General features: G+C 37.4%; 1 protein-coding gene across 1 annotated transcript in view; it reads left to right on the forward strand.

The window, feature by feature from the left end:
• The first annotated feature begins 13,216 nt into the window (after nt 1–13,216).
• The window catches only part of LOC120222591 (myosin-IIIb-like), a 146,397-nt gene continuing 145,510 nt past the window's right edge, over nt 13,217–14,103 (forward strand). Inside the window, exon 1 of the mRNA XM_039220474.1 lies at nt 13,217–13,305. Within this exon, the coding sequence (XP_039076405.1) occupies nt 13,217–13,305 (89 nt within the window). The remainder of the gene's footprint in view (nt 13,306–14,103) is intronic.

Genomic DNA, 14,103 nt, shown 5'->3' on the forward strand with positions numbered 1-14,103 from the left:
TGAGAGTCCGAGCCCACATCAGGTTCTGCACTGACAGTGCGGATCCTGCTTAGGATTCTCTCTGTCTCCCTCTCTTTATGCCCCTCCTATGCTGTCTCTCTCTCAAAAATAAATAAACCACAAGCAAATACATAAATAAATAAAAATAAAAAGGATAAATTAAAAAAATAAAGTTTAATTTTCTGTTACAAATTTGTGAATAAACTCACCCTTAATCTTGAATTCTCAGTGTCTTTTTTTATTTTTTTTATTTTTTATTTAAAAAAAATTTTTTTTTAATGTTTTATTTATTTCTAGGAGAGAGAGAGAGACAGCCTGAGCAGGGGAGGGTCAGAGAGAGAGGGAGTCACAGACTGAAACAGGCTCCAGGCTCTGAGCTGGCAGTCAGCACAGGGCCCGACGCGGGGCTCGAAGCCACGAACCGCGAGATCATGACCTAAGCGAAAGTCGGACGCTCAACCGACTAAGCCACCCAGGCACCCCATCAGTGTCTGTTTTTTCTTTTGGAGGCCTCTTAAAGCTTATGAGGAGGCAACAGCAGCATCAGAAGCATTTATTAAGCACCTATTTTTTAAATGTTTATTTATTTAATTTTGAGAGAGAGCATGTGCATGAACAGGGGAGGGGCAAAGAGAGGGGAGGAGAGAATCTTAAGCAGGCTTCACACTCAATGCAGAGCCTGATGGGGGCCTCAATCCCACAACTGTGAGATTATGACACGAGTGGAAATCAACAGTCAGATGACTGACTGACTGAGCTATCCAGGTGCCCTATTAAGCACCTATTATATGTGCTGAGTGCTGTAATAATAATGAATTGGAAGGAATTTACAATCTCAGGACTTTCACAATCTAATAGCACAGATCAACATGACTTCTCATCCCATGGCCCAAATTTAGGAGTTGCCCTAAGGATGTAATGGATATAATGGCTCTTTTTTTTTTTTTTTGGTAGCAGATGGTAGCCAGCTGTTCTGTCTTTACTGAAGGCCATACATGAAGGGAAAAAATTAAAATAAAGAGGCTTATGGTAAATATAAGAAAGAACTTAAATCTGGATTTTCATACACACTAAAGGGAAATGGGCAATTGGGGGGTAATTATCAAATTATCCAAGCCAGAATAGCTCAGTTCCCTCCATTATCAACCTAAGAGAAAATTATTTATATGGGTTGAATTGTTCAGATAATTGTTCTGTATTTTGGATATCTGAGTAGACAGTCTGGGTGGTCACTGCTGTTGACTGAGGACCCCTCAAGCAATATTTTTAAATAGGAAAAGGGTTGATACATTTTGCTGTCTGATTGGGAACATATCTACTTAGATGGAAGTGATAATAATCAGATTCGCAGATATAGAATTCTTTGAGCAGGATATAGGCATGTTGTAATTAAACCATAATAATTTTTACTTATGTTTGAAATTAACTTTGAATTGCAAAAATAATGTGTGAATAACTTTTCCTCTAAAAGTTTTAAATGTTATATATGAGACTTAAGTCTTTCCCTCTGTTTCCTGAATTCCATTTCTCAGTATCCAGCATGCATCACGCGCCGCTCCCCCCTCCAGGTAGTTACTGTTATTCTTTTAGTAGTGTTCTCCTTTCAGAATACATACATACATGCATGCATATACAACACAAAGGGGGAAGAAAGAGATCAAGGGAAAAAACTCCACATTTTTAGCTAACTTGAATCGCTTATTTTGTACTATTTGGCAATTTCCTTTTCTGTTTAACAATATGTACTAGAGATAAATCTATGTTGTTTCATAGCTCCAGTGCATTCCTTTTTAATTCCATCATTACAATTGGTAATATTCATTTAGCCATTTTTCTACTGGTGGATATTGACATTGTATCCAATTGCTTGCCAGCAATGCTCAAGCAATCCTATATATTCAACTTGTATGAGAATTTTTTTTAGGGTGGATTGAATTAATTGAGCAATTAATTGACCTTTCCAAGGGATAGTGATGTGCTCCACAAAGCCATTTGGCCTTAACAAAGAGAAAAGATGTTGAAGAAACACGGGAGCTAGTTTCTTTCCTCAGATAGATTGTGTCACTGTCGGCAAGTCACTGCACTTCCCTGGGATTCTGTTTCTCTAATAAGTCAGTGGTTCTTTGACTTTGTCATGCATGAGAATCTCCTTGTTAAAACACTACTTGCTACATTTTTGATTAGTAGGGGGCTGTGTGTGCAAGTTTCTAGATGCTGCTGCTATTCCTGGCCAGGAGACAACTCTGTGAGCCATTCACTGTTCGGGTATGTTGAGGAGAATGTCCTGTGAAAGAGATGGGAGTTAAAATTCCAAGAGCCCCAAACAGACTTCCTAGAGAAATTTTAATTCTTCCACTTTGTCCAAATATAATGATGATAACCCATGACTCAGCAAGTAACAGTATTGTACTGATGATACACATCAGTCTTAGAATCACAGAAGTAATTCTTTTGCCCAAGAGACAAGTCAACATTACATCTTTGTTGTGGGCCGTCTGGTTCAAGTACTTAGCTAAAACTAGAATTTCTTTGGCAGTATTCTTGACCTTGTTGATCCACTTCCCGTTGAATAGTTCCAAGGTCTAGGAATTAACTCTTTTACTCTTGAGGCAACCTAGTTTGTGTTTTTAGATGTCTGATCACAACCTTGTTGTTGCTAACCTTGACCAAAAGCATCTTTCAGAAGTTACTATGCATCCATCACAGTTCTACACTCTGGGCTTTAGAGAACAAATCAGCTCCTTCTCTAACTGATAACAGTCAATGATCATGTTCCCCTGAGTCAGCAGTTCTCAAATTCTACAGTATATCAGAATAGCCATAGGTCCTTATTAAAATATAGATTCCTGAATGCCGACTGTGGAGATTCTGATTCTGTGTCTAGAGTATGGCCTGGGAATCCACATCTTTTATGAAATCTCCAAGTAGATCTGGTGCAGGTGGTCTGACATCATTTAAGAGACTAATGGGGTTCAGGACATGCTATGACAAAATATGACATCTTGGCATATTAAACATTTCAAGCTGAGGGAATCTGAGAAATGGCATGAGCAGGAAGGATTTTCTGCCCGTTCTCTGAAGCAGGTCATATAATCCTCATGTGAGAGGTGCCCTCCCTTTACCAAAAGGAAAGAAGCATCCATATCTCTGAAGAGAGTGGACACAGAGAGGGATCTGCACGACCCCAGTTTCCCACAGTTGGCTCATACTCTTCACCTTACCTCTTTCCATGACTTTCCATACTTCATCAAATCCAGCATAAAAACACTGATTTAATTTCTTCAGATCTTCTTTCCTTAGGAAGGCTCTTGTGTCATGTAAACCTTCTCTTAAATAAATGTATATCCTTTTTACTGCTAACGTGTCTTTAGTAGTCTAATTTTTAGATCTAGTCAAAGACTCAGGGTCTAGGAAATCTTTTTTCCTTTCTTATAAGACCCAGTTAAGTTTTTTTGGTCTAAGCTCAGTGCTTTAACAGCTCCTTATATGACATGGTTTGAGTTCCCTCACTATCCTGGCTGCTAAGGGCTACCTGCCAAAATACACTACAAAATATATCCATTAACACCCTCCCCCATCCTGACTTACTGTTCTTTATAGCATTTATCCCTACCCAAAATGATGTTCTTTAGGTACTTGCTTAGTATTTGCCTCACCAACTAGAATATAAGCTTCCTGAGGGCAGGGGAGTTGTCTGTCTTGCTCCCTTATGATACCCCAGCACTTCCATCAGTACCTGGCAATCAGTTGATCCTAAATAAAGTTTTATCTAATGAACAAATGAGGAGAATGGGAAAGAAAAGCCATTTCAATTTAGAAAGTGAAACTATAGAGAATGAATGACCCATCACAAGGAAAAGTATTTGCTTAAGGTTTTTAGAAAAAAAAAAGAATAAAAATGTTTGTATAATTAACCTTTAAAAAAAAATCTCACTATGGACTTAAAGCTGTGGCAAATCTTCTTTTAGTCGTACAGATGTTTTGCATGCCTTTGGGTACAAAACTCAAACCGGAAGGATGAGTCAAAGCAGGGCTCATTTATTATGGGTTGGGATTTCAAAAGCATCTTTAAAAGAAGCAGATCCGGGGCGCCTGGGTGGCTTAGTCAGTTAAGCGTCCGACTTTCGCTTAGGTCATGATCTTGCGGTTTGTGGGTTCGAGCCCTGCGTCGGGCTCTGTGCTGACTGCCAGCTCAGAGCCTGGAGCCTGTTTCAGTCTGTGACTCCCTCTCTCTCTGACCCTCCCCTGCTCAGGCTGTCTCCCTCTCTCTCCTAGAAATAAAGAAAACATTAAAAAAAAAAAAAAAAAAAAGAAGCAGATCCTTTCCAAACAATGTAAAAACGTAGGAGCAGAATGACCAAGGTGAGAAGTGCAAGTTTTAAATGTGAGGTGTTACAAAAATGTAAGCAATCTCCAATGCTTATATTATTTTTATCTACAATAGATAATTCTTAGCTGGCTTGTTTGTACTCTCTCTCCTCTCCCCTTCCAAGAGCATAGGTAATCATTAGGAAAACATAGAGATATGATTCATTGCATATACTGTTCATTGTCAGAGGACTTCAGTGAAAACAAAAGGAAAAGTTAAGCCTCATTAGTAATTAAGGAAATGCATATTAAGGAAAAGCCACAATTAAATGTCATTTGGTACCTATTTTGGCAGTAATTAGCAAGTCTGATAATTCCTTGGATTGACATGGATAGAGAGTAACAAGACTCTTGGGCTCTACTGGTGAGGTATATGTTTGTGTGATCACTTTGGAAACAGACTTTTTTAGTAAACTCCAACATGAACATATTACACTATCCAATGGGTGTACTTCTAGAGGTTATTAATTAGAAAAGTGGCAGTATTTCTGAACCCACTAGACCTTTTAGGATTGCTCAGAAGCACTGAGTCTACCTGTGTGTGATGACTTCCTGCCTCAACCTGCCTGTATGTTCTCCTTTGGGTCAAATGTCTACAGCCTAGATTTTTGTATTTCTTTCTTCCCTTATTAAAAGATAATTTTCAGAAGAAGGTAACATCATGACTCACATACAGATGTAAAGATGAATGTGTTTAAAAAATTTATTTTATTCGTATGATATGGGGGAATCAGATATCATCAGTTCAAAAGAAAAGTCAAAACAGTACAGGCTTGTATGAAGTAAAAGAATGTTGAGGTGAATTGCACATGGAGGCAAAACTAGATTTCCCACAGTGGGAAGTCATTTCAAATCATCACCAGACTGGACAGAATTTATGTATCTATCAATTACCTATAATTTAGAAAGAGTTGCAAACTACCTCAAAAAGGATAAACAGGGCTAGAATCCAGCAACCCAGAAGAGTATGCTAAGGCTGGTGTACATAGTTTCCCATTGAAACAACAATGCTTCACTGATACACTAGTCCAGAGAATTTTGTTTAGATCCCTCACACTTGTGTCAAGGAGCACCCAACAGCTGGTATTCAGATGTAGGAAATCAACACTTCTCCAAGGTCAAAAGCCCAATATTCCAGATTGCAGTAGACAAAGTTCCAAAGAGCTGCAAAGTGCTGGCGTATCATAGATCCTTGTTAGAGAGTCAAAGATACTACCACTGTATACAGGAAGAGCTAAGAGTAGATGTGGGTTAGACGAATGTGAAGGATCCTGAACTTGGAGTTAGAAGACATGGGTAAGCTCAGGGCCTCCACTTACTAATCTATGACCTCAAGCCAATTCCTCCTATCTGGCTTTCTCTTTAAAAAAAAAAAAAAAAAATTTTTTTTTTAAATTTATGACTCTAAGTTCCCTTCAGGATCTAAATGTTTATTCAACGAGCAAGCCAGTACCTCCCACAGATGGCCCTGTGGGAAGGCCCAGGCATAGAGGGTTTTGACTGAGGACAAGGCAGATCTGTTTGTGAACAGGAGGAAGAATAGCTGGATTGGCGTGTTCTAGATCCCCAGGGGGCAGTACAGAAGCCCCAGCATCTGTGGGAAACTTGGAAATTTGAGCAACAAAGGGAGAAGAAATGATAGAGAAGAAAGGAAGTTACTATAAAACAACCTGCAAAATTTTGGGAAATGTGTCACCAAGGTTGGCTCTGACTCTACTCAGTGTGTCTAAACCAAGGCAAAAGAGAGCCGGAACTGTATAAGGGTTCTCAATAGAAACAGAATCAATGTGTGTGTATGTGTGTGTGTGTGTGTGTGTGTGTGTGTGTACTGAGAGATTTATTTTAAGGAATTGGCTTATGTAACTTTGGAGGCTGACAAGTCAGAAAGCTGCAGGGTAGGCTAGCAGGCTCTAAATCCCAGTGGGAATTGATATTGTGGTCTTGTGCCCAAAGGCAGCCTGGAGATGGTACTTCTTCCTCCTCAAGGGAGCACAGTCTTTCCTCATAAGGCTTTCCACAGATTGGATGAGGCCCAGCCACATTATGGAGGCTAGTCTGCTTTACTCAAATATTAACAATATTAATTTTTCGAACTTACAAACGTAGCATCTTTTTCCACTTATTTAGGTTGTCTTTAATTTTTCTTAGCCAATATTTTGTAGTTTTCAGTGTACAGGTATTGCACATTTATTCTTAGGTTTATCCCTATTTCATATCTTTAATGCTATTATAAATGATATTTAAAAAATTTTTATTTCTAATTGTATGTAGAAATACAATAATTTTTATATATTGATTTTTATCTTATAAGTCTGCTAAACTCGCTTATTAGTTCTGATAGAGCTTTTTTGTGGATGCCATTGGATTTTCTACATAGACAATTATGTCCTTTTCAAGTTAAAACAGTTCTATTCATTAAATTTTTTTTTAAATGTTTGTTTATTTTAGAGAGAAAGAGACAGAGTGTGAGTGGTGGAGGGGCAGAGAAGGAGAAGGAGACACAGAATCTGAAGCAGACTCCAGGCTCTGAGTTGTCAGCACAGAACCCGACACGGGGCTCAAACCCACAAACCATCAGATCATAATCTGAGCCGAAGTTAGATGCTCAACTGAGTGAGCCACGCAGGCTCCCCAGTTCTATTCATTTTAATTTTTTTAATGTTTATTTATTTTTGAGAGAGAACAGAGCAAGAGCAAGGGAGGGACAGAGAGAGTGGGAGACACAGAATCTGAAGCAGGCTCCAGGCTCTGAGCTGTCAGCACAGAGCCGGATGTGGGGCTCGAACTCACAAACCGTGAGATCATGACCTGAGCCAAAGCCGGACGTTTAACCAACTGAACCACCCAGGCACCCCAGTTCTATTTGCTTTAGATACAGATGCCTTCTCTTTCTTTGTCTGGTACAATGGCTAGAATCTCTGGTACAATGTGGAACGGAAGTTGTGAAAGTGGACATCCTTGCCTTTTTCCTAATCTTTGGGGAATAAGTCTTCAGCCATTCACCATTAAATATGTTAGGTTTAACGTGATGATTGAGGTTGAGGAAGTTCTCTTTTTGTATAAATCTATTGAGAAGAGTTTTGGTTTTTTTTTTTTTTTAAAGTGTTTATTTATTTTGAGAGAGAGAGAAAGAGTACAAGCAAGGGAAGGACAGAGACAGGGAGAGAGAATCCCAAGCAGCAACACAGGGCTCCACCCCACCAACCATGAGATCATGACCTGAGCCAAAATCAAGAGTCTGTTGCTCAACCAACTGAGCCACCCAGGAACATCTGTGGGGTTTTTTTTTGGGTGTTGTTTTTTTTTAAATAGCATTAGATGTTTGGTTTTGTCAAATGTTTTTCCTCATTTATTAAGGGCATGTCTTTTTTTTCTTTTAGCTTATTAACATGCGTAGAGTTGTTCGTTATTGTCCTTTTAATATTTATGAAGTCTATAGAATGTCACAAATTATGTAGTATTATATAATTTGTATCTTCTTTCTTTTCTTCTTCCCCCCACCCCCAATCTATATAGCTAGAGGATTACCAATTTTATTAACCTCCCTCCTCAAAGAACTGCTTTTAGTTTAAGTCATTGTTTGTTTTCTGTTTCATTGATTTTTCACTCTGATATTTATTGTGACTTTTCTTCTGCTTACTTTGGGCTTAATTTGCTCTTTGTCTAATTTATGGTAGAGGCTGAGGTCATATATTTGAGAAAATGTTCTTTTTTTCTATTATAGGTGTTTGATGATATAATTTTCTAAGTACTACTTTAGCAGTTTCCCATAAGTTTTGAGAGACTGTTTTCATTTTCATTTGATCAAGAGTACTTTTTAATTTCTCTTTTGATTTATTCTTTGACCTATGGACTATTAAAAAATCTGTTCATAAGAATTTGGGGATTTTCCAGATATCTTCCTGTTGTTGATTTTTAATTTAATTCTATTGTGATCAGAGAGCGTGCTTTATATGACTTGATCACTTAATTTGTTAAGTCACATTTTATGGCCCAGATATGTCCTATGGTGGCAAAGGTTTCTATACGCAGTTGAAAAGAATATATATTCTGTTCTTGCTGCCTCGAATGTTCTAGACATTTCTAGTAGGTCAAGTTGGTTGTTTACTCCTTCTGTATCCTTGACTATTATTATTATTATATTTTTTTTGCCTACTTGTTCTAACAATTATTGGGGAGGGTATTAAACTCTTTAAGGATAATTGTGGATTTTTCTGTTTCTCCCTGCAAACCAGTTTTAGCTTCATGTATTAGGTGCAAATATACTTAGGACTCTTAAGTTCTTTTGATGGGTTGACCTTTTTATCACCATGAAATAAATATCTTTATCCTTGGTAATATTTTTTGCTCTGAAATCTACTTTGTTTGATGTTATAATATAGTCAGTTACTATAGTTTTAACTTGATGAGTGTTAGCATGGCATATCTTTCTCTTTTACTTTTAACTTGTGTCTTTATATTTGTGTATTTTTTGTAAGCAGCATATAGTTACACTTTTGTTTTTTATTCAGTCTGAGAATTTCTGCCTTAAAATTGTGTTGTTTTGAATATTTGCATTTAACATTTGTTTGGCTAGGTCCAGTCTATCATTTTGCTATCCATTTCTCAAAAACATTTGTCTCCTGTGTTCCCTGTTCCCTTCTTCTAATTCTTTTGGGTTTATTGAATATCTTATATGGTTTCATTTTATCTTCTTTGTTGACCTATTAACTGTTGCTCTCTTATTACTTGGGGGTTGCTTTCTGATTTATAATATACATCTTTTAACTTATGCTAACCTACTTCAAGCAGTATTATATCACTTCACAAATGGCTTTGTGTTTAGAATATATGGTATAGAATATAATTAGAATAATAGTTTGCTTCAATATCCCTCCTTCTGGCATTTATGCTCTTGTTGTGTTTATGCTGTTTATATTATGTTTTCAGTCATAAGTTACACTTACCCAGATGTTATAAACTCATGATACATTGTTATCAATTTTGTTTAATAGTTAAGTATATTTTCAAAAGATTTAATAACAAAAAAATCTCTTAAATATTTAACAACATAGTTATCTTATAGCACTCTTTAGTTTTTTCTTTTATATAGATGCATATTTTCATCCGGTATTATTTTCTTTCTTCCTACAGTATTTCATTTAACACTTCTTATAATGCAGATCATCTGGTGATGACTTCTTTCAGCTTTTGTGTGTCTGAAAAATTCTTTATTTTGTCTTTGTTTTTGAAAGATATTTTCACCGAGTATAGAATTATTTTTCTTTCAGTTCTTTAAAGATTTTGCTCCATTGTCTTCTCACTTGCATTGTTTCTGTTGAGGACTCTAATGGCATATTTATCTTTGTTCCTCTGTATTATAACTTGTCTTTTTTTTGGGTTGCTTTTAAGATTTTCCCTTTATGACTTTTTTTTGAACAATTTGATAATAATATTTGGTGTAGTTTTCTTCAAGTTGTTTTGTCTGTGTGCTTGGACTTAGATCTGTTAGTTTCTAGTTCTCATCAAATTTGGAAAATTTTGGGCCATAATTTCTTCAAATACTTTTTCTGTACCTTCTTTTGTCTACTCTTTAGGACTCTAGTTTCGTGTATGAGGCTGCTTAAAGCTGTCCCATAGTTCATGAATGTACTTTTATTTTTTAATTATTTTTTTGTTTCATTTTATATAGTTTCTATTGCCATGTCTTCAAGTTTAGTAATTTTTTTCCTGCAATGTATCATTTCCTGCTAATTCTAGTCTGTGTGTGTGTGTGTGTGTGTGTGTGTGTGAGTGTTTTAATTTCAGACATTAGTGTTTTCATTTCCAAGAACTCTAGTTGGTCTTTTTTGTATCTCTCTGAATCCATTTAACTTTTTGAACATATGGAATACAGTTAAAATAAGTGTTTGAATGTTCTTCTCTGTTAATTTTATTATCTGTGTTACTTCTGGATCCATTTCAGTTAGTTGACTTTTTCCTCATTATGGGTCACATTTTCCTGCGTGCCTGATGATCTTTGACTGGATACCAGACATTGTCATTTTAATCTTTTGGGGTGCTGGATATTTTTGTATCCCTATAAAAATCTTTGCGCTTTGTTCTGGGATGCAGTTAAATTACAGACATACTTTGTTTTATTACAGTTTACTTTATTGCACTTTAAGCTACTGCGTTTCTTACAAATTGAAGGCTTGTGGCAACCCTGCATCAAGTTTAAGTCTATTGGCACCATTCCAGCAGCATTTGCTCACTTTGTATCACTGCATCACAGTTTGGTAGTTCTCACAATATTTCACATTTTTCATTATTATTGTATTTGTTATGGTTATCTGTGATCAGTGATCACAACTCATTGAATGCTCAGATGATGGTTAACATTGTTTTTAGCAATACAGTATCTTAAATTAAGGTATGTATTTTTTTAAACATAATGCTATTACACACTTAATAGACCACATAATAATGGTCTATAACTTTCATATGAACTCTGAAACCAAAAAGTTGATTTGACTCACTTTTTTAAGATAGTCACTTTATTGCAGCAATCTGGAACAGAACCCGTAAGTATCTCTGAGGTATGCCTATAGTTGGAAACAGTTTCAGCTATTGGATCTTTTTTTGTTTTTTTAAACATTTTTAAATGTTTCTTTTTGAGAGAGAGAGCGCATGAACAGGGGAGGGACAGAGAGAGGGAGACACAGAATCTGAAACAGGCTCCAAGCTCTGAGCTGTCAGCACAGAGCCAGCCCAGTGTGGGGCTTGAACTCTTGAGCTATGAGATCATGACCTGAGCCAAAGTCGGACGTGTAACCAGCTGAGCCGCCCCGATGCTCCTTGGATCTTGTTTTTTAAGATCTGTTAGAACTGTATTTAGGACTAATATTTCCCCACTACTGAAGCAAGACCCTTCTGAAGCAAGACACTACTGAGTCCTCTCTCCATCGTCCTATGAATTATGAGGTTGATCCATCTGGCTGGTAGGAACAGGCACTATTCTCAGCTCTCTGTAAGCATCAGGCACTATTCCCTCTAGTCTTCTTAGATGGTTCTTTGCCCAGCCTTGAGTACTTTCCTCCCATACGTGTGCTAATCATTACTCTGCTGAATACCTGAGAGACTGTCCACAGATGTCCAGGGTTCTTTGTAACTCTCTACTAGTACTCTGTCCTATCTACTCTAGCAGCCTTAGTGTCTCCAGCATTGGTGGTAGGCTTTGGAATATGATTGCTCAAATGTAAGCCCTCAGTTCTGCCCATATTGTGTCTGGAAGAGCTCAAGTCTAGCTCTTCACAAAAAAGAAAATAACCTCACTGGCATCTGATTTGGAACATGCAAAAATTCCAAAATTTCTAAATATTTCTGTTCTTTTCTTTGCAATTAAGGTTTCTTTCAATAGACCTAGAGCTCATCTTGAATGAAGTCCGGGGACACTTTCCATCTTCACTCCTTCTTTATAGTCCCTTCAGGACTATAGATCCTGGAGGATCCTGCTTCCTCTGTGGGAAGCCTAGAAGTTCTTGGGGATTTTATAGGCTTTGTTCCTGGCTCCACCCTGGAAGGACAATTTTGGTCATTAAGGTTTCTTAGACATAGGTCTCACACTTTCCTAAGTGGAACACAAACAAGATTCAATGCCTTCCTCTTACTGAGATGGACCAGCTCTCCTAGGACAGCTTTGGTGTATTTAATAGTCTCTGTTTCTTTATTCTGTCCTACCGAAGACTTTATCAGCCTGCACTGAAGAGTGTAAGAAAGGAGAAATGAAGACAAATAAAAGTCCCCTTTTGCCTTAAAGGTACGATTCTTCAAATTAAACAGGTCAAATAGGCTGTGGAGGTCAGCCTAAGAAATGTACCACCATTGGTTTGGTGGCAGATACACCTACATTCCTAAAAATAGCTTTTGTTGGGGATAGCTCTGTAGAGAGCATGGTTATAGTATGAAAAAACCATTGTACCTAAATAGACAATGAAACTAAAAAAGACCAATTCTTCCTAAATGTTCAATTTTTTTTATGTAGAAACTTTTTTCTTTATGTATTTATTTTTTATCAATACCGTCTGGTGAGAAATGGTCTCTCGTTTCTCCCTCTTACATTAAAAACTAAACTTTAGGGGCATCTGGATGGTTCCGTTGGTTGAGCATCAGACTTTGGCTCAGGTTGTGATCTTACGGTTCGTGAGTTTGAGCCCCACATCAGGCTCGCTGCTGCCAGCCTGTCAGCACAGAGCCCACTTCGGATACTCTGTCCTCCTCTCTTTCTGCCCCTTCCCTGCTCATGCTCTCTTAAAAAATAAATAAAAAACATTTTAAAAGGCCTAAACTTTATTAGCTGGTTTCATACTGCTTTTTTTTTTTTTAAACCAGTTACATGGAGGTTCAGAGACTTAAATAATCTTAGCCTTTGTCATTTACTTGCTGTCCTTTTGGACTAGTCATTTCATCTCACCAAGAATAGTTTTCTATGTCAGGAAGATATTTAATGATCTAGAGAGATTCTTTGTGCTGGCTTAAAAACATATCCATAAATTACTTGATAATCTTACCTTCAAGAGGTAGAACTTAATTTCTGTCTCATTGAATATGGTCTGGTCTTACATGACTTGTTTCTAATTGCATAGAAGATGAAAGAAGTGATAGAATGTCACTTCTAGGCCTTGGTCATTAAAGGCATTAGGGGTTCTCTCTCAGTCTCTCTGGGACCCCTGCTTCTGAGGGGAACCATTTTCTATGTTATAAAGATTCTCAGGCTGTCCTCTGAAGAGGCCCGTGTGGGAGGGAACTGAGGCCTCCTGCCAACAGACAGTAGGGAACTGAGGTTTTCTACCATCAGCCATGTGAGTGCACCACCTTGAAAATAAATCACATGGCCCTAGGCAAGCCTGTAGATGACTGCACCCCTGGCCGGGATCTTGACTGTAATCTCATGAGAGACCCTGGGCCAGAATTGCCCAGGTAAACTGCTCCTAAATTCCAGACCCTGACAAACTGTATGATGACAAATGTCTGTTCTAAGACATTAAATTTTAGAGTAATTTGTTGTGTAGCAATAGAAAACTAATATATCCTAGTACCTTACAGATACTTCCAGCTTATGATTGTATAATATAAACACAGGAGGATGTATCTCCAATTGCCTGTAACTTTTACTAATACTTTACAAACTGCTTAGCCTGTTATATTTAAAAACTCTTCCTTAAAGAGTCTTCATTCCATATACCATTTTAGGCAGAAAACGAAATAACATATTTGAGAAGAAATATTTTTCAACTGGATATTTACTATTTTAACAGCATATATGTTTTAATGAGATGAGACCTTCAATATAAGGTCAAAACACTTTCCATAGAGTTCTAAAGCAGGAAAGGGCTCTTTAGTACTTGGGCCAACAGGAGCCATGTGGCCCTTTTGACTTTGTATGAGATGCATTAAGAACACTTTCCTAGGAAGAAATATGGATACCTTTTACCAGATTTCCTAGATTCCTGCCCCTACCCACTACCCCAAAAAAGAGTTTAGAACCATTTATCTGGTTCCCATTCCCACCTGTGGGAATTCAGGTACAGAGAAGTAAGTGATTTACAGTTAACCAACAGAGATTCTCTTACTCTTAACACAGTGTTCAGACTCCAATCTGAGAGATAAATTCTACCTACAAGACATAGTTCAGGGCAGAACTGGTCTTAATGCTCCCAAGTACCCAGACCCTTAGGATCTTTATACTTACTATTTTGTAATTGCATATCTCCTGCT

This window comes from Hyaena hyaena, unplaced genomic scaffold, assembly GCF_003009895.1.
Source record: "Hyaena hyaena isolate Hyena2069 unplaced genomic scaffold, ASM300989v1 scaffold_894, whole genome shotgun sequence".
In the NCBI taxonomy this organism is placed as follows: Eukaryota; Metazoa; Chordata; class Mammalia; order Carnivora; family Hyaenidae; genus Hyaena; species Hyaena hyaena.